The 23,972-nt window shown below is 46.3% G+C and overlaps 1 protein-coding gene across 10 annotated transcripts in view; it reads right to left on the bottom strand.

Moving 5' to 3' along the window:
- Positions 1 to 23,972, bottom strand: part of arvcfb (ARVCF delta catenin family member b) — a 159,392-nt gene that overhangs the window by 44,323 nt on the left and 91,097 nt on the right. For all 10 annotated transcript variants that reach the window (XM_018762494.2, XM_018762500.2, XM_018762501.2 and 7 more), the window contains 2 exons: positions 7,857 to 8,015; positions 2,407 to 3,023 (listed from right to left, as the gene is read on the bottom strand). In XM_018762494.2, coding sequence (XP_018618010.1) covers positions 2,407 to 3,023; positions 7,857 to 8,015 — 776 coding nt within the window. The remainder of the gene's footprint in view (positions 1 to 2,406; positions 3,024 to 7,856; positions 8,016 to 23,972) is intronic.

Here is a 23,972-nt window from a genome sequence, read left to right as displayed (position 1 = left end):
TTCTCTCCTTCTCTCTTGCATACTTGTGACTATACTCACAGAATGTCAGAGTAAGGAATTGCTTGTTTCTGGATTTAAAAAAAAAAAAAAACAAGATTGTTGCGTACCCTAGAAGATCTTCAGGGAATCATAAACATGTTATCATTCTATTTAATGGGATGTAATTACATGGAAAGAATTTAATGTTCTGTGTTTTTATATCCATCTCTATCGTTGCGATTTGTGCTTTTGCTTTTTCTACAGCGGAGTTTGACAGATGGGGGCTGAACAGGGCTGTCATTCGATCGTCGCCTGCAGCAAAACAAACCTTTCTTCCCCAGTCTGCATCTTGTCCACCCCAGTAGGGAAAAATGGGGACACAGGTGTGACGTGGACAAACGAGCGAAAGGAAAGCAGGGGTAGTAGGGAACACCACGGCTGACCCCCGAGGTCAACGCGACAGTGCCATCCATCGGGCCATTCGCTGCGCCTCGCGACAGCAGAGAGGCGCCATTAGGGACCAGTGGGAAAGACCCCACTGCTGGGCAGGGACAGTGTTTAAAAGCAGCCATTAATCACAGTGACAGCCCTCCAGAGAGGAGCAGGGAGGAGCAGGGTGCTTGGAGCTCATGTCCCTGCCTGAAACACTGAAGTCCATAATGCAGAACCACCTCCTGGCAGACATCTTAATTCTGCCTTTTTTGCTCTATAATTAAAGGACTGTAACTGATTTGACACAAGGCCCCACTTAAAACACTTTAATTCTCAGTTTCATTACATCCATTTTTCTCAATGCCTGTTATTAAAGGAATGAAGTAAAAGCAGAGGGGCTCCTTGGAAATAGAACCGGTTTGTTCCTGCACAGCCCAAAGAAAGAGAGATGTTAAAAAAAACAACTGTGAAAGGCACCTCTGGTAAAGCCTTGCGCTCAGAAGCATCTGTTACTGCATAGGTCCGATAGAAGGCCATCTACTAGCTCAGTACGCCAGCATCTCCCACAATGACTGTGCTGTCAATTCTCTCTCTCTCTCTCTCTCTCTCTCTCGCACACACACACACACACAATAACACACAAACACAGCTTCATTAGCGACTCCCTTGGCTGGCCCGGAATCCTGGGGTGGGTGTGTGTTTCCAAACTTGCACACAAATGAGAGTCACGGCGCTTCCGCGAGCCGGCTGCCGTGCACGCTGACTCACCCCGAGCGCCTGCTCCTTCCCGCACACGGAGGACCTGATTAAAGGGACGCGCCACTTATCTGCACGCCCCTGCCCCCCAACGACACAGAAATCAGCGTGTCCGGCTCATCTGCTTTTGAACTTCGGAAGAACGTGTGAGGACTTAATTAGGAGCAGGGAGGGGTACACAGATGAGCCAGCAACAGCCTCTGCATCATTTCCTTCTGCACAGCAGTAAGAGGCTCCAGCCCAAACATCTCTCCAGCTCAAGACTTCTCCCACAGTGCTCACCCCGGTTCCTCCAACGCGTAGTGCCAGCAAACCTTACGTTTTTTCATTCAGCTATTCTTCAAAGCAATTTACAATTTACTCATTTACATGTAATCATTTTTCCTGATGCAATTCGGAGCGAGCACCTCGATCAACGTCACTAAAGCAGGAAGTGGGATTCAAACTCGGACCCTTTGAACGGACGCTGTACCTCTGACCAGTACACTCCACGCCGCCCCTGAAGAAATGCACCGAAAAGTGTACTAAAACCATCCGGCACACATCACTGGTCTCCACGCGTGTAGAAGATGAAGAAGGTGATCTTGTTGGAACACAGCGCAGTATAGAACGCCGCTAATGTCGGTGTTAGCAGTTCTTTGGTTGTGTTGTGCATTTACTGAGAAATATTTAATGCTTTAATCTAGGAGGGAAGGGTCCTTTATAAAGCTGAACAAGGAATTGTTTTGGTCGATCAGTGGTCCAGGAGAAACTGGCAGCTGGTGGACAGGCAACGGCTTGGCCCCCATCGGTGCCACACCGGGGGACTGGCTCAGAGCTCCATCTGGGATGGGACAAATGAGGATCTTTTCCGCACGTTTCTGTGTCGCCCGCGCTGAAACAGCACTTACATGACGACCGTCTTTCGAAGCCCTGCTTTCATCTCTCAGTGAGAAGAAGTGATCTATTTATACGAATGTGACGCTGCGCTCCTCTGCGGCGTTTCAAAACGGGCCCTTTCTTGCGCTGCAAAAAGATTTCTCCTCATGAGTTATTCAGGCGCCTCGCATAGCTAAATAAAAACGCACGAGGCTCAAACATTTATCTCCACAGATACGGTAAACGTGAATGTTCTCCTGAACACACTGATAAAAAACACATGCGCGTGAGAAATACTTCAAGGCAATACAAGCTTTTGGAACTGGATAGATTGTGAGTGAGGGAGATAGATGGAGGCAGGGTCTGCCATGTTTTGGTCACCTGATGCGAGGGGTCTCTCTGATTGGCTCCCTCACTGGCCTGCCCCGGCGGTTAGCGGTGGAGTAGTCAGGCTCCAGGTCGTAGGGTTCCTCCTCATCTGGGCCCAGGCTGCGGCGGTCATCCTCCAGGCCGTACGGCTCAGGCTGAAAGCGCTCGGGCTGGGAGCGGTTCAGGTCTACGCTGCCACCACCGCCACCCATGGGCACCTGGGGCTGTGCCACGTGACCGTAGTCGTCCTTGCGGATGGGCAGGGTGTAGCTATTTTCCGGCCGGTAGCCGCCAGTGGGCATGTACGGGTAGCGGGGCCGGTAGTTAATGCCTCTTGACAGACTACCGTAATTGTCAGACAGGTCACCGAAACCATCGTGGATGCCGTAGTGCCGGTACTGAGCCTCGGGCGTGTCGCCGTAGGAGTCACTGTAGTTGTTGTAGGAGCGTGTTAGTGTGGAGGTTGCCTGGGGTGTCATGAAGCGATCTCCGTTCTTCATGTAGCGCCGGTCGATGGAGTCTGTGTAGCTGGCCAGCGGGGGCGTGCCGTCAGGGAGGGGTAGGCCGTCGGGCCCCAGTGGAACCTGCCGCACGGTCCGCGTTGTCACCGTCTTCACCATCTTGGTGACCTGCGGGGGGAGAGCGACAGGTCTTTTGGCACACTTTGAAGGGAAGGGGGCGCAATGTGGCACAGGGCTGCAGACACTCCAAACCGGTCAGCAAGATGCCATACCGTAAGCAATGCTACTTATCACAAACATCCAGCAGCATGAAATGAGCAGATCGTCCTTCCTGCTTTCAGCACGTGGAACATAAATGTGTGAACCGGAAACAGCAGGCACCGCAAAGCACGCACAAGGGTCATGCACGGACAGCGCTGTGTGATGTGACAAATCCCAATCACTGACGCTACATATCACGCTTGTTCTTCCTGAAAAGGCCAAAATAATGCAGGGTCTCGGAAGCAGTCTGTTTTCTGGTGTGAAGGGTGGTCCCTCCTGAACGCAGGCAACTGTGGATCTCATTATCACCACTGTACACTCGGGTTCACTGTACCAGGTGGCTCACATGGAGTTCTGCTTCAGCTTCATGTGTCTCAGAGCCCCAAAAAAGCAATCAGATGATTTTGCCAGTACAGACAGAAATATCGAAAGACCGTAAAGTCCTCCCACAAAATAAAAAGTAATGATAGAAAATCCCACTTCTGTATTGCCACAGAAACCATCACTGCCATCTGAACCATTAACTAAGCAATACATTTTTACACAATGCAAACTCATGCAGCTAATGGAAACTACTCTGTGCTCAAGGCATTCAGACTTGTATTATTTATATAAATAGAATATACATCTAAAATAGCTGTACTGTTTATACAGATCATAGCTGATGGACTGCGGCAGTGTGCAGTCTGTGTCTCAGTTATACAATTTGCTCTGTCTCGGAGCATAAAACGCGTCCAGCTGTCATAAAGTGTCAAGTCTCGCTTCCTGACTTCAGAACTGATACGAAATCCAATTTTGCAGCCCAGTTTCTTCCTAGTAATAATGAATTCTTTTTTTCTGCGGCAATGCATTCCTCTAAGGAAAAAAAGTGGCTGGTAAGGACTAATTACTCTGGCATTCTGAATAGGATTTAAGTGTTGTCCTGTGTGGGGTAGCTTTTCGTGCAATTTCAATCTACAGAACATCTATTCCAGAAAATCTCCATTAGAACAATAATTAAAAACAGTATACAACACACTGCTTTGAAAATCTCGTGCAGCCGCAAGAAAGCTGTTATAGAACAACTGGTATTTCGGTCTTCTAAGAGGAGGCTAGAGAAACAGTGCGGCTATTTAAAAGTTAGCTCAGATTAGAAATAAAAATTGTCACACACAAGCGTTCTCATTAGAGCTGTCTTGTTGAACTCAGTCTGATACTTGGCCCCCGTCTATCAATTTTTCATGAACATTTCGCAAGGATGATTTTTGCTTGTTTTGGCTTCTGTCGTTTCAAACTTCACTAACGAGAGGTAAAGCACTAATTTAAGTGGTTCCAACAGTTCTGAAAAATAATTCCCACTCAAAAATTCTTGGAAAAAAAGACTGCCTTTAAATTTAAGTGAGATGGGGAAGTGGACTACGATATGCAAAAGGCACCCTGGTGCATTTAACTGGGCGTTCTTTGGATGCAAATTGCATATGATAACTTTTTCTATTCTTAAAACAGTCTCGTTTGGATTTTATCTTCATTCAACAACTTGAGCTCATGCCACAGGGGTCCTGAAATAACAGGACGGCTGATCTAATGTATTTGATTTTCATTTACTGTGACCATATAAGCACAGTGGAGCCCCAGAACGCCTCTCATAGGAAGGTGAAGTAGAAGAAATGGGATGTTTCTCGAAACCAGGCTCACAAGTCACTCTGACAAACCATCCAAACTGTTGGCGACCGAAGCGGGAGAGCTCTGGACTATAGAGCCCTTTAAGACTTTGCCTTTATTTGTTTGTTTAGCTACCACCTTTGTCCAGGGTGACTTTCAGGGATAATTCATATTTATTCAAACTTTGGAATACTCCAAGAAGTCAGCTGAGAGCATACTAAGGACAAATGCTTTAAACTCCACAGCCAACAGCATGTTGACTCAAGCAGCATGTTCTATATGCCCCCCATGCGCCCATTCCTTTGGGATGCATCGCCACAAGTTTTGCCCATCCATGTGTGGTGTTAAAGTTTAACAGGTCATCCCAAGTCATGTTACAGTGGTTAGCAGAAGAGGCAATGAGATCAGAGGGTGGGATTGCTAGGTTGGATCCCACTAGTGTCTTGGTCACTGGGTAGAAGGTAAAACAGGTGATAGTTTTGTGATCTGTTGCTTCTCTTGGCATTGGATTTAAAGTTTGAGTAGTTTTCCCATTTCACTCTTAACTGAAGGTCATCTCTCAACATGTAAGGAAAGATCTCCAGTATCAGAAAGAGCAAGCTGTCTAACTTTGTGGGGACTGGCAATTAGACCACACTGTAAAGGGAATGGACACAACAGCTGTGTGTTAGTACTTGTGTTAGGTCAAGTCAAGCCAAGCCAAACCAAACCAATCGGAAGCCTTTACTGCATCTGTCTCCGATGGGGTGGGAGTTGATGGTTTGGACCCTGCTAGTGGCTCAGTCGCTGTCACTGGGTGGAAGGTACGGCGGGTGATGGTTTTAACCACCTTTGTAATCTAGAGATGAATGGGGCAGAGCTGATCACCAAACAGCAATATAAATGTTTTTAATATGACCTTACAAGACAAAGTGACCTGGCCCACCAGCCGCAGTTACACTCGCTCATTATACGTAGACAAAGGGCATTCATACTTTTTGTTAAGGTCAGCTGTTCTGAAAACAGCCCAGAAGAAAATTCCTTCAGGTCCTTCTGTTCTGGAAAATTACTGAATCAGTCCCTACTCTTAAGCACTACATATTGTAGCCTCTACTTCGGCATCAGGTCAGTTTACCTGCGCTATGCCATTAAATCCATGAGAGGTATAATATGCATTAAAACAGGAAACAGGTATCAGTTTTGTCTGTTTACCACTCTGCAATACAGTAGAAGCTTCTCACGTCAGCTCTGCCAAGTGGGACTGGACCATGCTCAAAGCAGGGAGATGAATTCGGAAGAAGGTCCCACCCACCAGGCACGCAGACACAACACTTAAATGACTAATTCCTTTAGAGTTTAGCATTCAGACTGCACTTAAACAGGCACTCCGTGGCCGTTTACGCGCCAGTTTTATTTCTCTAGGAGCAACAGCAGAAGGCATGAAAACATTTGCTCTGAAATGTGGAGAAATGAAAGAAAAAAAAATCTGGTAGCAGTCTGAGGAGACGTTCAGCATGCAACAAAAGAATCGCATTGTGGACTGAATGCCTTGCAGTGAGCTGAAGTGAGTGTATAAATCATGGTGAGCGTGACCAGGTTTTCTAAACATCACATAACCGTCACTGCTCTGCAGCCAGGTTAACTAGACCTTCTGCACGCTCACCTTATGACAAGATTAGTTTTTTCCCTTCCATTATGATTTCTGAACCTCATATCCTCGTCACTCCCCGCTCCCCAACGGAGTTGGGCACATTTACGGCAAAATTTTCACCTGGCACCACTGCAGGAAAAACAAGCAGTGAGGTCCAATGGGTTGGATATGGAGGAATAAGCCTTCCCCTGCATGCTGCACACCATGACTGGGGGATTATGGGTGCTTTCAGATTCCAGCCAACCGGCACAGCTCTTCCATCCCCAGGGCTAGATCTCAGCACACATGTGAGGTGAGCTCTCTAATCTACACAAGCTCTGCCGCGGTGGGCTCACCTGGTCCCTGCAGATACTAATGTTCCAGGTCACACTCGGGTGCTCTCAAGCAACATGTGCATGTTAATGGCTTGACGTGAGCTGAGCTGATAGGATAAAGGGAAATTTTCCACTCACCTTCACACTTGTGGACGTGTCCTTAACCGAGGAATTACAAAAAAAAGCAGAGTGTGACTTATAGAAAGGTCTCTAGAAATGTACATTTTTGTAACAATACATGCCTTTCCACGAAGTGGTCAGTAAAAAAGTGCAAATGGGAAGCACTGAGGGACTGAGGGAGAGAAAACAGGAGAGTGAACAAGAGAGAAGAGAGAAGAAGCAGTTCCCTGGAAAATTGAACTGAGATAGTGGTTCAAGAACTGGATGTATCGTGAAAGCTCTGCATGTTCAATTCACAGAAATGGTCCTAAACCACAGACCGAAATATGTCCTAAAACAAGGTGTCCTGCTCTACAAATAGACGGGTAAGAAAGAAACAGGTAGCAGAATGGCTAGAGATGCTGCCTTCCACTCCTACGATCCCAGGTTTGAATCCCCTCTCCTGCTGTAGTACCCTTGATCAAGGTATTTACCCTGAACTGTTCTAGTAAAAATTACCCAGCTGCATAAGTCAATGAAATGACTGTATGTAGTTGCTTTAGAGAAGACTGTCAGCTCAATGGCTAAACGAAAAAATTACTGTTTAAGTATCTTCGGTAAACTTCTGTATAAAATATATGTCAATTAGGATGAAAGTAATTAAAGTAACAGCCGGTGTAAGAGCCACATGATGGCCATCAAAAAAAAGTAACACTTTCCCTGTAACTTTAACCTCGTCGTGGTGACAACACGGTGACACAGCAACGTTCACTCACTCACCATCCCCTTTTGCGCTGCAAAGTGCTGGAAACTGTGGCTAAACTGTGTAATTACGTGGAATTAAGTTTGTTTGCGTTTGTGTATATGTTCCCCGCTGAGCAAGTGAATAGCAAGAAATTTCTCCAGCTCAAGAACTTGAGGGACCTACGAACTGAACGGGACATGGCACCCACGCAGTGAAATGCAAAAGCATTAGCCTTTCAGACAGAGTGCAGTTGAGTCATTCCAACATAAGGGCACAGGAGTGATTTAAAATGAGGTGCAATGCCTCTGTACCTTGGTCTCTGTGCGGCGTGTGGTTCCATCATCGGAAGTGACCACAGACACATGGGAAGTTGGGGTGCCTGGGTCTTCCTCAATGGTCACGGTCTCCTCCACCACCTCCTGCGGCTCCTGCATCATCGCCAGGGATGTCTGGTTACTGGGGCTCTGCTCCTGGGGGAGGAACAAGGCATCAGTGAGGGTAGGAACATCACAAAAAAGTTGTCTGGAGATGGAGATACACTGAATAGAGGCTGTCACTGTGAAGTCATCTTTCAACACAGCACTGAGACATACATCATTTTTGTTTCATGTCTAATACACCCATAAGCAAGGCAAGCAGGCTAGGCAAAGGACATTTTGGTAAAAATGATCAGATACTGAGAATTTTTTTTTTTTTAAGTCTGTAATATTGCCTCTTTACCTCTGCTTCTTGTTCTCTTTCATTTTGCATGGTTCATAGCATCATTACACCTGCAATACGATGCCACATTTTCCATATCTGATGTATCTCCAGTCCGTGTGTTTATTCAGTTACCCGGTAACAATATTTCAAAGGGAAATGGTGAGTGGTGTGTGCTATCAGAGAGAGAATGCCAAAAACACAACTGATTCATGGGGAATGAAGTGCAGGAAATGGAGACTTGGAGAAATGATGTGATCTTGTTCTGATAGCAAATGTCAGCTCTCTCTCTCTCTCTCTCTCTCTCTCTCTCTCTCTCTGCCCACAGCTGTGACTGGTAAGCTTCACAAATTTGCTCAACAACTCCAAATTGCACGCACATTTGTCAGGTGGCTGGGTTTAATTTCCTACCTTGAATACAGCTAAATTTTGTTCAGGCTCCAGAAAAGGAATTTGTGATTAAAAGTCCCACCTGGCTCATGTGTGCATGACACAAACAATACGGGTGCTGGAGGAAACGCCTGACGTCACTCGCAAACAACTACAAGCCTGATGCCATGGAGAGATACTGCAGCGACTGCACCCTTATGACTGAGAATGGGAAGGAAGGCATTTGGAGCAATTATTGATAGCAAAAACAACCAGGAATCAGAACGGAGCACACCATCCCTCTTGAATTTTGATGATAAGTTGTTCCGTCAAATTTTGACAGTTTATTTTTATTTTGCATATGAGCCACGAAGGAGAAATACATAATCCTGCACAAAGAAGTGTCTATATATATATATATATATCCTTTATATACACATGCTCCTCTGCTTACGATGGTCCACCTTACGATTTTTCGAAGTTAGGATGGTACAATAACAATACGCATTCGGTAGAATCCATATTTTGAATTTGTTCTGTTCTCGATGTGTGGTACGATACTCTTTCCCGAAGCTGGGCGATGGCAGTGAGTCCCAGCATCCACTCAACCACGCTCACAGTTCCTGTAGCAATCTCACAAATAAGTGTAAACAACCACAACTGTAAAGAATCAATACTGTGTTGAAAGTGTTTATTTTGTGTTTTCGCATCCCATCATGTCTACTAAACGACCCTGTGTGTCTCCTGCTTAAATTTGCCCAGATGTAGGCTATGGTAAGTGTTCTGAGCGCGTTGAAGGTAGGCTCGGCTCGGCTATGATGTTCGGTAGGTGCGGTACTGTATTCTTTTTCCACTTACGATTTTTCCACTTACGATGGGTTTATCGGAACGTAACCCCATCGTTAGTAGAGGAGCATCTGTATATATAAAGGATTGATGTGGGCACAACATCAGCAAGGGAATCAGCCAACATCCAACACCAGGTCAACCCCACTATCCTGTGAGCCAAAGATCGCTGTGTTATGGATGCAAAAGAACTCCATGAAAATAAACAAAAACACAGAGTGGAAAGGAGTTAAGAAGGAGGCTGGTTTATTTAGAGTTTGCCTTTGAACACACTAAAAAGTGCCAGTTCCATTGATTAGGATGCAGTGCAGCTGAAAGACTCCGGAGCTGCGATTGATCCACCGTCGCCGCCTCGCTCTTCGCTCAATTCCTCACTTTCATGTCACGTATCAAGAGCGAAGCCCCTCGGCGGCAACGGCGGCTCTCGTGGCTCCTCTGGCCGTCCGGACAACCTTTTGGGGGGAAAGTCGAAGAAACTTTTCCACAGTGCCAGAGTCAAATCACTATTTTTAATTGAATCTGTTAATTAATTCACTGCTGGAAAGCGTGTCAGCTCTCCATTATTCCAATTAATGACTAAGGAGAATGCCTGTGGTGAAGCACTCGACTATTAGTCAACTATTGATGAACGTGAAAAAGTCAGTTTATTACAAGAACTGGCCGTTGCTCGATCTTCTCAGCCATACAGGGAAGCTCTTGACAAAACAGTGATGAGTGCAACGTGATAGCGCCTACTGTCTAAACTCGCCATGTTTCGACAAATGACTTTAAATCATCTATGAGACAAAGTGGCTCCTCTTTCCACTCTGGAAGCACTTGCTTGTGCCTTGACACAACGGAAGAGGATGCTGTTCCCTTGCCTCAGCGATACTGGGGTCAGGCAGAAAACCTGAGCAATTGGACTATCTTGAAACGGCACTTCACTGAGCCTTGGAGAGGATGGCCAGAAGCAGAATTTCAAATTACACAACTGGCTGCTTCAGAAATTCAGTTCAGACCTGGCTAAATGCTTATCCTATTCTGACAGTGCTAGTTGCTCATCCTGTGTCACCTCCGTCAACCAACAGCGACAGATCACGAGCCTGAGAACCCAAAACAAACTGTTGGAAGCGATTCAGCTGCGTGGGGTTCTTAACCATCTGACTCACAGCCCTAGGGGCTGAAAGAATGTGTGTGGGGGGGGAAAGGTGTTGGAGCATACCAACAAGTGTCCATACACAGACACACCCTGGTCCCAAATGATCACCTAACATGGTAATCACAGAACAGACGACCGGATCGCACGGCCCATATTCACACACACAAAAAAAGATGTTTTTTTTCCCTCTGCAGATTACATCTGCCAGTTTAACAACTGGTGTTCAGTGATTGCAGTGCATGGGAAGGGGCTGGGGGGTTCAGATCTTAAGAAGAAGAAGCTGTGAGGCTACCCGTGATGAGAAAAGACAAGAACTCCTCCACCCTTCCGTAAACCGTGGTCTAGTTTGCTCAATCCTCGAGCTTTGCCCGTTTTCAGAAAATGCAACACTATATGAAACTGATGAGCGCACCGCTACGACAGAGGCAAAGCCTCTCTCATGTTGCGTAAAATGCGAAAGGAACTTGTAGGGAGCTTTGAGGTTTATTTGCGAGCATGAAATTCTGGCCAGTCAGACCCAAGAGGGCAGATAGAGCTGAGCTAAAACCTGTGCCTTATTTATTCACCCAGACGCGAATGGATCAGCGTTCTTCTGGACGGCACCATTTCACCCTCCTATGGGCAGATTGCGAGTGGGAAAGAGGGAGGGTGTTTACGGACTCCTGAACTGCCAAATGAAGCATTAGAGGCAGGGGGTGCCCACTCACACCACAGGCTTTCGGAGAGGCTGCAAAAGTAGGAAATGAAACTGTCTGCCTGCATTTGTGCGTGTTTCTGCATTTCATTTCTCCTTAATTACACCCTTACACAAAAAAACTCCAAAACACGCCCTATAAAAGAGGCTGGATGAAGTGCTCCACAAGTCATCAGATGTCACGCTGTGTTGCCCAGACAGAAGTGTGAAAACAGTGTGAAAACTCGCATCCCACAGTTGAGCGCACCATGCTACAGCATATGTAGAGATGGGGAAGACGGGACACACAGTGGGGCTGTGCTTCCTCTATCATCCTTTACATAGAAGATAAATTAAACACTGTACTGATGTAGACAGATAAAAGAGGTTGCTCCACTTGGCCTTGAAGCCACAAGCAAAATGTCTAATGAATTCCAATTATACATCAAATCAGTTAAAAAATGTATTAATAGCAAAGCTAAAACAGTTTCTGTTTTTTTTTTTTTTTTTTTTTTTTTTTTTTTTAAGAACTGTGATTTGCTGTAACCTTCTTTTTAAGGAAGGACCAGTCACCAAAAGGAAGCACTTCCAAAAACGGTCATATTTACACCTAGACAAAGAAACGCAACCGTTCTGTAACCAGGACCCGGAGCGCCATACATCGCTGTTTAATTCTCTGGCCACAGCTGTAATCTTGGAGTAAGAGCAAAGACAGGGAGACAGCAGATGATGTTTGCAGGTGAGACAATCCACCAAGCTGAACATTAAAGGGCATCTCAATCAATGCAATATTCACCCTCACATTATGCAAGCAGCCGTCGGGGCCCGACGAGCCGGAAAGATCCCGGCGGTGGAATACATCAGAGACGGGACTTCAAACGTACAGAGAATCCATTTCTTTGGATTGTCGAGAGCAAACAGCTCATCACTTACGGACAATGAACGTGTTTCTCCCTTTCTCCTGTTCAGGGGAAGCAGGTGGTGCACAGAACCGGGTCCTGACCAAAATGTTACTTTTAAATCTCAGATGCTGCAAAGGAAACTGTAGTAATACCCTCAAGTAAAGTTTTACAAATCTAAAGCTTAAATTCTTATGAACCACAGGACCTCAACCACGAGTCTTAAGAGCACAAGCCGCACAGTGTCTCACCGACAACGTTAAGCATGGCACACATACAGCGATACATAACTTAAAGAAAAACAGACCCAACAAGAAAGTTTAAACATAGCCCTCCCAAACTGGATCCTGTTTAAAATAACTGGCAAACTAGGGAATATACAGTATCGTGTGATGTTAGAATAGAATGTTTACATTGGTATTTAGCCATTAATGAAGTTGTCTTTGTTTATGTAAAACTTTCAGAAATTTGTCAATTTTCATATGTCTCTGTTCTTGATTCTCATTGTTGATTGCATTAAATTTACATTTATTTATTTCGCAGATGGTTTTGTCCAAAGCGACTTCCAATGAACTGTATGTAGTGTTACCAGCCCACACACCTTATTCACCGCGGTGACTTACACTGCTAGATACACTACTTACACTGGGTCACTCATCCATACATCAGTGGAACACACTCTCTCTCTCAGTCACACACTATGGGGGAAACGGAACAGCATGTTTTTACACTGTGGGAGGAAACCAGAGCACCCAGAGGAAACCCACACAGACACAGGAAGAACATACAAACTCCACACAGACCGAGTGGGGATTGAACCCACGTCCTCTCGCACCACCCAGGCGCTGTGAGACAGCAGCGCTACTCACTGCACCACCATGCCGATTAAATACACTTATGGAATAAACCAATAATTTATTCCAGAACAGTGTAAGAATGTATGCTTTCCTTGATAATTTGTTGCCTGGTTAGTTGTTGGAATGTCAGCACTTTGTAAGGTAAATGTTTACTGGTGCGCCAGTTTCACATTTGCTGTGTGAGATACTAACTGTCACCAATGTAATCCAGCGAACGGGAGGCTGCCTGTCATTGCCATCTTGAAGGGTGCCCAAAATCTCTTCAGCTGTGCTCACCAGATTTTAGTTGACATATCAAGCAAGGATCATTAAAGTGCCTCAGAGAATTAATCTTTTTACAGAGTCCATTTGTCTAACCTTGAGTTTTCCATCTTCCCATAATTCCTGCCCTTGACCAGATGCTTTCTATGAAGCGCTCCAATAATGACGGGCCAGCGATCATGCGACAGGAATTTAATGGCAGGCAAATTCCACGCGATGTAGGAATCGCCACAAAAAAGCAGCTGACAGGAAACTAAGAAAAGAAATAAATCAAATTCAGTGTGGGGGGGGTAGGCCAAGGTGGAGACAAATTCGGGCCGGGGCCGGGAACGTGGAGGAGCTCCGGATGGATGGCAGCTTCCCAGCACAGCACACTGCTGCTGGACTCGGGCTGCCAGAGCCTCACAAAGAGCCTATTGATGCCAAGCACTTGCAGCCAGGAGGAGTCTGCGGCTGGCGGTCTCCCAATCGACTGCAGAAACGGGCGAGAAATGAAGACGGAAGCTGACCTCTGCTCCACCTCCACTCAAAGGAGGCGGGCCCGATAACACAAGGTACATGGCGAGGGGGCGAGGGGCACAGACTGAGCCAGGTGCAAGCAGCCAGAATCTTTCCAGTTAATGGAAAGGAAGGAGCGGTTCAGGCTTTGTGGCCTGCGGTTTGCTGGCGGCTCTTGCCCTTTGCACACCCTGATGCCAAATCCTCCCCCTCGTCTCTTCTGATCTCACTTTCCAGGCAGCAATGTGTCACTCTTCTTTGTCATCCATTTCCCATTCTGCCTTTGCGCTCTTGTGTACTTAATCCCAAAGCCTTCCGTAAGAGCCACTTCATTTGCTGGACAGACCCATAAGCAACATCAAGTGACCTTTAATGCAAGAGAGCCGGGATGCTGAGACACACAATGCCTGACACCTGGGAAACTGAACGAAAGGGTTCTTGTTCTGTCTTTCAGCTCCACTCTGTGACAGAAAGCCACTTACAGTATGTCCAGCTGGGCAGGACAGTCAACCGGCAGGTTTGCATGGAAAGTCTTCGTTCTTTAGACTGAGGAGGATGCTTTTTGGGCAGGTTCAGAAAACAGACAGACAGACAGACATCTGCAGAAAATCTTAGATGAAAAAGCCCGAGTTATGTTTTATTTAGAGGAGACAATTCCCACGCTCAGTCCCGACAGCGATTTCTCACACCAACGCTCCCAGTTAAGCCTAAACTGCAGCGCTAAAGACTGTTGACAGTACGGTGATGTTGGATCCTGTGAGACAGTGACACATGTTCTGCTCGCATGCCGCTCATGCGCTGCTGTGCAGGGATACACCAGCAGGCACAGGCGCCGAAAAAATCAACATGCAAACAGACATTTCTAGATGTAGCCACGGTCTTTTGGGAATTTGTTCCTGGGGCTTAATGCCGCCATATTTCTCCAAATCAAGAATGCTGCAGTGCAATGTTGGTCAGAATATAAATGCAGCCCTTTCAAAAGTGACCCTTCCCCATCAAAACCTGTCAAGATGAAAACGGATGCTCTGGCCACATGTGAGTTCAAAGTACCAGCAGGACGCTTGGCATCAATCCCACGAGGCTGGACCTCGGCATTCAACCAGACCACAAGCAGACTGAACATGAGGAACGAAATAAGCACAAGGAGGACTGTGTTCTGAGACGGAGCAGAGATAGAGCCGTTTTCAGTTTCCGAGCCTTTAAACATGCACCAAGTCACGGTGAACTTTTTTTCCCCATGTGCGATTTTGTTTTTTGTCCCACATATACCTTAAAAACAGCCAACTAGTCACTAGACAAAACCCAGCGATATGCTGAGATCGTCCGTTCAGAAGACGGGAACTCGATTTCACAAGGGGTTTCATTTGATAGCCCTACTTCGGTTTACAAGGTATTTCGAATTTATGAGGACCGAACGTGGATTTCGTGCACCTCTCGAAAGCTGAGCAACACGAGACCACAGCTGCCCCATGGTCTTCTTCGGTTATTCTGTGACTTTTCCCACTTTAAGTTCTCCACCTCCGTTAACCCTTGTTTGTTCGTTTGACTTCTCATAATCTTGGTAGTCATGGCTCCCCATTTGGGCTACGGAAATGTCAACGCCTTTGGCAAGCGTGAAGTCATCCGCATTGTTTCCATTGAAGGGGGTGCGGTGGAGCAGCGGGTTTGGCCTATGCCTGCTCTCTGGTGGGTCTGGGGTTTGAGTCCTGCTTGGGGTGCCCTGCGATGGACTGGCGTCCCATCCTGGATGTGTCCCCTCCAGCCTTACGCCCTGTGTTGCCGGGTTAGGCTCCGGCTTGCTGTTGACCCCCGCTTGGGACAAGCGGCTTCAGACAATGTGGGTGCTTGCCTTCATTCATCTACTTTGTCTCTGCTCTTCTATTTTATTGCAACAAAGGCTGAATTAAAACAAACACAGAGTGTCATACGTATGTATGGTTTGCTTTGGTGCACTTGTTAGATGTACAGCTACAAAAGATGTGAACAACAGAGACAAACAGCCATAAAGTATTATAGAGTAATTAACGAAGGGAACGTGTCATGTTATGATGTTGTGTTGACTATTGAAGCAACTGTGTAAGCTTTACTGGGACTTGATGATAATTTAGCATAAATGGGTGTCAATTTCAGGACTCGGGAAGGCATAAGAAATGTTTCCCATTGAAATTAATGGTAATAAGCCTTCAGTTTATCAGAATTCACCTTGCAAGGGTTTTATTGGAACAAATTACCTTCGTAAGGGGGGGACTGCATTTTCCTTGTGTCCTTTCAAAGTTTCACACTGCAGTAACTTGAGCCCAAGAGCATGGAGAGAGAACGTGCCCGGCATTTCAGTCTGATCCACAGGAATCCGGTTGATCCTCATCAAGGGCGTTCCCAGGCCCACCAGGGGATCTCTACGGATGGCTCCTCACAGCAGGTGCCGCTTCCTTCGCAAGCTCGCCTCCGCTGTGCTTCCTTTGCGCTCCTGCTGCAGTGCCAGGGGCTTTGTTGGGCTGGTCCAGAGGAAACCTGCGCAATTGCCCTGTTTCTCGTCGAACCTGCCTCGCAGAGACACCCTGGAAACAGCCGTTATATGGTGCTTTAAAGCACTCTCTCAAGAAGTAGGAAGACTACCTGGGAGACTACGGCACTGGAGCACACCGCATATCCTGTCTCAACAGTGCTGCGTCGGTCAGGGGAAAGTTGTGTGTTTTGATTTGAGCCGGATTAAATTTTGATTTCTGAATCAGATCTTAATTGCTGTTTAGATGTTTAATTACACAGTCTTGACACACAAAGGGCTCCCAACTAATCAGGCAATGAAGTCCTGACACCGCTTAATGAATTCTCTGGAAGAGAACAAAACTGACACTTACTAATGACAAACAAACAGCAGCTGTATGTGCATCATCGATGCTCGCACAATGGAGAAGAAGAGCACCGCTGAATATTTCAAATGGCGCAATCTGTGATCTCCTCAACATGCTTCAAACCTGCACTCTTCTGTGAAAAGTTATGGATTCCTCTACAAAGGAGCAGCATATCAATTCAAAACAAAGGTTCACTGAAGTGTCTGCTTATAATAGAAGGCTGCTGAATTAAACATGAATAAAACATTCAAGCCGAGCTTCGTTTTTTGGAGCTTATTTACAATACATTGTAATTACATGAGCAAATAAATATATTATACTATTAATTATTCCCGTTTGTCACCGACAGTGATCAGTAAATAAGCGACCGATGCATTTTTAATGTCTGCTGTTCCTACACCACTTCCGATTAGATGAGCGAACACCACAGTAAACTAAATACTACTTTTAAATAACTTGACCCAGTGAGTAGTACATTATTCACAATTCCCAGTAAATAATTCACTCAGTTAGTGCTCACAGCTTGTTTCTTAGAATGATAAAATATTCTAAGAAATGAGTTGGCGGTTCTCAAGGTCTACCAGGTCTGTGTGGAGACAAGCTTGGGGTAGAGAGGGCCGGAAAGAGCAGTGGGTTTGGGCGTGCTCAGGAGAGTCCCACACACAGCAACCATTTGTCTTTGTATCTGGGCTTTCTGTTTCCTCCACAGAGGGAGGAGGCTGCATAAGGTTGGGAAGTGGAGATGCAGCGCTCAATTCCCACCCCCGTAGTCTAGCCTTAGTTTATTGGTTCACATCGTGATGAACCCCATCCCCTGGGTCCTGCACTGTCTGTTCACGGTGAGAGCAGAAGAATGCAGCATCAGCTATTAGAGAAGGGAAGCAATGGAGATCCTGTCCTAAAATAACCACATTGAGAAAGAAGAACATGGCCCGATTAACAGGGTGCTCATCTCCTTGGTAACCACTTTTCAGGAGGTCTACTAGAGGTCCAGAGACCTTAAACAAACACGCTCACAATTTTTTGAAAACTTTCTTTATAAAGGGTCACCAAAGCCAAGCAGATCTGCTGCCAAATTAGTTCAGTGATATTTGAGGCTTGAACTGTCAGACAAGACCAAATACTGTCCTCTTCTTGGTCAACATCTGCTTATACGCCGACGCACTGTACTGTCACGAGAGGAGCACCGTTGATCTGCAGCAGCTATGATCTCCAAATCCTAACCAGACAGTTGTGCTGTCTATGCATGAATCTGCACATTAGCAACAAGACTGTAATTGGAGAGTGTCCAAAAAAAAAAAAAAAAAAAAAAAAACTGTGCCCTTCAAATTGTGGGACAACCCTATGAAGGATCATAAGCAAGTAGGAATGCAAGCTTCCAAATGCAGCGTTTTTACACAGAAAGGAAGGAAATGTTTGTTTTAGCTAAGCTGTGACTGTGGAATCCCACCCCATTCTCGCTATAACCAGTCCATGATGGACGCCAAGCCACTTCAACATGTAGTGACTACTGATGACCTGAAGATGTTCCCAGTCCACTGGCTCTAAAACATGGAGCTGTGAAGCAATGGAATAAATATACTACTGAAATCAGTGCACAGTACTGCACGCTAGCTGTGTCCAGAGCGAGTCGGATGATGTTCTCCCAGACCGTGCTGCTGGAGGTGCTCTCAAACAGCAGCGCAGAGGCACTGTGCAGCCGTCCCAAGCAGTGTGACGGGGACACTCGCGCTCCCCTCCGCAGTGCGCTCTGCAGCACAAGAGGACTGGAAAAGATCCTACATTATGGCACCCCCACATGCACACACACACACACACACACACACGCGCGCACACACACAGAGACATTTCCCAGCTGGGCAAGGCCTGGCTACAAATTAAAGGCCCTAATCCAATCTGTGTGCTAATCAGCTAATCAGCCCCGGTCCTCTCACAAAGAGTCATCCTGCTGGTTCCTCCTGGACGGCAGCCGGACTCACTGAGAGCGGATGGCATTGTCAGGAAGCCCAGCCGGGGGAGGGGGTGCCGGTTGCATCCGGGCTGGCGGCAAAAATTAAATTGAGAACGTGTTCAGGAGGCAGAATACAACCAGAAATTTTGTAGCACAAAGACAGACTGCACAAAACGTGAGAAGCAGCAGGTCCCTCGTAAGCCTCTTCAGAGACACGGTGAGAGAGGACAGTGTCCACCGTGCTACTGTAAGCCTTCCTGCTTTTATAAACTCAACTCAGGACTGTTATTAACTGTAATTAACATGATGCCTCAAAGGCTGACAGAAGAGCGAACAAAGAAAGGGCAGCGTTAGCAAGTTTACACGATATATTCTGTAGATGTTGTGTTCTGACTGATGTGGAGTTGTCTCGTGTGTCATCACATTAATGGTCTTGTGGTTTTCACAAGCTTCTAATTAGAAGAACCGCAGCAGTAAATGTCCTGAGTGTGTTTTCTCGGAGGAAAGGTTGGCACACCAACGGGTACTGATCCCGGCATCTGTCAGGACTGCGAGGGGGTGTATGATGCTTCACACTGAGCCTGTGCTCCACAGCATGGATGAAAGGTGCCAAAAAGATCCAAAAGCCCAGTAACAGGGAGACCAAAGGTCTGGGCTGCTCTATAATCTTCTGGAAAGCTTCAGCAATGTATAAGTACAGTGAGATCCCCACCACCTTCTAGTAAAATTATTTCAAACCTTTGTCTACCTGGGGACCCCATCACCTGGAGCTTAATTCCTCCTCTTTCTCCAGTGGAGCACACAACAGTCCTCTGCTGTGAGTGTAGTGAGCATGGAAGGGCCTTCGCTCCACAGGACCAGCTCTTGAAAAAGGCCCCCCTTGTCCCAGGTGGGGTCGCATGCAAGCCGGAGCCTAACCCCGCAACACAGGGCGTAAGGCTGGAGAGGGAGGGGACGCACCCAGGACAGGACACCAGTCCATCACAAGGCACCCCAGGCAGGACTCAAACCCCAGACCCACCGGAGAGCAGGACCCGGTCAAACCCACTGCGCCACCGCATCCCCCACTCCTCACGCACATGAATTATTTTGAACTGTGTATCACATGACACACATGAGAGTAGACGCTACACACATCCCTCACATCCTCATCTAAGAAATTGACACACGCAGTAATACTTGTCATTCTGTTGGAAGGAAGACAAGAAACTGTCAGTGTCAAACCACACACACACACACACACACACACACACACACACACACACACACACACTGACTGAAACAGCTTGTCCCGAGTGGGGTCGCGGCGAGCCGGAGCCTAACCCCGCAACACAGGGCGCAAGGCTGGAGGGGGAGGGGACACACCCAGGACAGGACGCCAGTCCGCCGCAAGGCACCCCAAGCGGGACTCGAACCCCAGACCCACCAGAGAGCAGGACCCAGCCAAACCCGCTGCGCCATCGCACCCCTCTGTGTCAAACTATTACAAGGGTAAAAATAAATTTAAACTGTTGCTATTGGTTTAACAAAAGAGCTACAATACATTAGTACTGAGAAAAATGTCACTGTGACACTGTAATACTACAGTACTACATAAAAAGGAATATTGAGACTGTAATGCTAGGCTCAGTGGTATGAATGAAAATATTCCAATGTGAAATTAATGTTACAGTCCAGTAATATGACAGCAAAAAGAAACTGTCAGAAAAACAGAAATATAACAGTACTAAATAAAAAAAATATTCTATATGTGACTTTAGAGCGAGTACTGAGTATAAAGGAAAGTGTCAATAAGAGACTAATGCAAGCGTGCTGAATAAGATAAAATATTTTCTCAAAGCAGGTTTTGTTACACTGAGACATGGAGGTCAGTGTTTTTTTTTTTTTTTTTTTTCCTCCCAAGCTCTGCAGCTATTTATCAAATATATTGAATATTCTCCACCGGCTTACTGACTTTCTAAAGCTTGGAGAAATATTTCATGGGAAGTCCGCTGCTGACAGCACCGGCGCAGGCAGAGGAACGATTCCAGAGGCTGAGGGTGATCGTGGACCTGCCCCAGAAACAACCCGAGGAAATATGTTGAAAAACAGCATCCCTGAGCTGGAAGGGAAGAATAATCATGTGGAAGACTTAACCGTATGGGTGGTACCGAGCGAGCTTGGCTCCACCCCGTCCACCCTGTCCCGTCTGTGAACTGATCCATAATCCATGAGCAGCAGAAAACAATGGCGCTCAAATCCCCCAGCCCGCATTCCTTCCCAAAACCGCTCCGCCAGCAACCCCAGGCTAAGTGTTTACATGTCGCTAGAACTTTCTGTACCATGTAATCTTGGGCTAGCTCACCATCCAAAATCCTCCCAAGATACGAGGGCTGGGACGAGGTCCAGCCAGCAACAATTAGAGTCAAGCGAAACAAACAACAGTGTCAATGGCATTTAGTGGGCAACAAAATGCAGTCTGTTGTGAAACTGGTAAGAACGAGCTTTCGTTTGGAAAATACCAAAAATGCCACTACGGCTTTTTTAAGGTTCAAGAAGCAGTTCATTACAAAAAAAAATAAAATTATTTTAAAACAGTGTCTAAAAAGTGCACAGCAGAATGGCCCTTATCAGATAGTGAGAGTACACAGAGTGACTCTGAGCCACAGGGTGACATCACTCGAAGGGCTCGAGATGAAAGCGAAAAGAAAACATTAGCACTAATTTTCTAAAATTAGCATTAATAGCTAGGAGTGCCAGCAGCAAACCTTTGCTTCTTTAAACAGTGTGCATCATTCTAGAAGCGGATGAACAGACAAAAAAAAAAAAAAAACAAAAAAAAAATGACACACAGAGAGAGTTCAGAAATAGCGTTATTTGTTCATAGATTCATTCTATTTTAATTTTGCATGCTTTAGTGGAATGACACATTTTGATATATTTGTATTGCCAGTGCAATAGTTGAACAATCATATTCATCAGATTGTTTTCCGATGAAAACAAATGTAAAACAGAGAGACAGATAATAATATCAACACAACCACCAAGAACAACACCAACAACGATAATGTGGCGTGCAACACCGTGGGTTTGGATGGGGTGAAGAAGGATGCAGAGGCAGCGTTCATCTCAGGCATTTAATTGAACACCGGCACACAGGGAATTTATGCTCTGGGTCCAAGGACCCCGTTTCCTCCACGACCTATGCCTCAAGCCTGCCTTCCCAGCCTGCTTAGCGCCCCTAGGCTCTCTTCCATATACTGGCAAACACGGTCAGCCCATCATTTCCCCTAGAAGTGCTCCCACTGGTTGCACACACTATTTACAAGTTACCCACAATGCAACTATTTACATTAAGCAAATCCTCCCACTTAAACGCAGTAATGCGGGTCGTTACATAATCACAGTCCACAACAGTTTGCTCAAGTCATGCCATGGTGGTGCAGAGCCTATCCTGGAAGCAACAGGGCTCAAGGTTAAGTAGAGTGCACCCTACACGGACTTATAATATTAACAGTATATTTAATACGTTTAACAAGCAAATATCGCAACTAGCGCACACAGTCACTCCTTTTCCCCTCTTCTTTTGCCAGATGTTTCAGTACTGTGCTGCCAGTTTAACACAGTCTCTTCTTTCCCCTAATGTGAAAGGTATCAGTTTACAGGTTCAATTCTTAGGCGACACATCACAGCTACGGTGAACAGATGAGTTTTTTTCTTGGACGAGTACCCCACCATACTCCTCCTCCTCGGCTCTCCACGTGCTTTCAGCGCCCTGAAGGCTGCTACTGTCGAGGCTCGCTGAACACGGGACCCAACGCCACTCACCGCCACCTCCAGCCCCTTAGGCTAAGCAGCACTCTGCTCGCTCTTCTCCGCGTGACAACAAGGCCCTGCAAATTCCTGCCATTTTTGAGAAGGAGGGCCCACCGAACAGCATTCCTGCCCCATATGGCCAAAAGGTGCTCGCTCCGTTCCAATTAGACAAGCTGAGCTTGACGGCACCACATCCAGAATCTCAAAAACAGCAGACAGGGCAGGCGAGAGGTGAAGAGGGCATCTTATCAAACTGGTCGCACAAATTTCTGCGCTTTCCCAGATGAAGTTTTATGAGTTAGCTCAGCGCACCTAACTTCTTCCAAGAGGAACCAATATTTTTGCAGGAGATCTCTGTGCCATAGTTCCAGTTTTCACATACGAATCTCCCACCGCAGCAACAAATTCACTGTCTATTTTTATACTCTATACTGCTGCAAAGAAATCTCTACCACAGGTATCATTACTAGTCAACTCACTGATGTCACAAAGAAAGACCTCATATCTTGGCTCCGACAAAGAAAATTCGTCACTCCATATTATGCAGAACAGATTATGCAAACATGGCGATCCAATAGTCCCACTGATTTTTACTCATACTATGGTTTCGTGAAGCGAAAAGTTCGAAACATGATACCGGCAGGACGTTTCAGCAACTCTTCTCCTTCAATATAACGAGGGTCATCAGGTCTGAGTTACCATGTCCCACTGAAAAAAATAGCGTCAGTAAGCGACTGAAACCATGATCAGTCACGCCAAGTCACACACTCTTGGCAGGCGGCTCTGTGCAGGACGGTCAGGTCCGGACACAAACACACATGGCAGTCGGGGACTTGAAAGTTTTTGGGTTCATAATTCAGTTTGATGTTCTGGCATTCCAAGCATGAAAGGAGAGTCTATCAAAACCCTTCCCCCACAACCCCCCCCCGTCCAAACCACCACTGGCTGCTTAAAGATTCGGCGCACCTCTGCAGCATGACGGGCTCTCATTTTCATTTCAGAGCCCATTTCCAGCAAGCAGGTAATCAAACAGCTCAAACCATATCAAAACAAGTAGGCAGTCTGGATTGAGGCTGTGATCAAAATGGAGATGATCCCATACAGGTATCCGCATGAACTTCCAACAGAGACAGCGCTGAGAGAGCTGAGGACGAACCACAGAGGGCAGGACACTTAGTTCCATTATAATTAAACCGTGGCGTCATAACCCCTCCGGTGTGACCAGGTTTCTGGCCCATTTCTAGCTGGGTCCTTCACTTGCGTAAATGACCCGATCGCGTCTTGGCCTGCTGTAATTTTCCAGAAAGAGGAAGAAGCAGACAAAGATAGAGAAACGGTGATACTGCCGCATCGAAACCACCGCGCCACCATAAGCACCTTAGCAGACTTTGAAACGGAGTGTCCAGTTCAAAACCCTGTGAAAGTAACAGACACACAAAATGCAGCCAGAAGACTGACTTTACTCATTTGCACAGTAACAGTGCTGCACTGTCTGTTCTGCTGCCCATCCATTTATCTCTCAGTGGAAAACCAGGAAATCAGGTTAAAGCACTAGTTTTTCCCCTCAAGCATATGGTATAGTACATTTT

Source organism: Scleropages formosus, chromosome 12, assembly GCF_900964775.1.
Source record: "Scleropages formosus chromosome 12, fSclFor1.1, whole genome shotgun sequence".
NCBI lineage: Eukaryota > Metazoa > Chordata > Actinopteri > Osteoglossiformes > Osteoglossidae > Scleropages > Scleropages formosus.
Note: the sequence above shows the minus strand (reverse complement) of the source record. Positions and strands in the feature narration are given on the sequence as shown.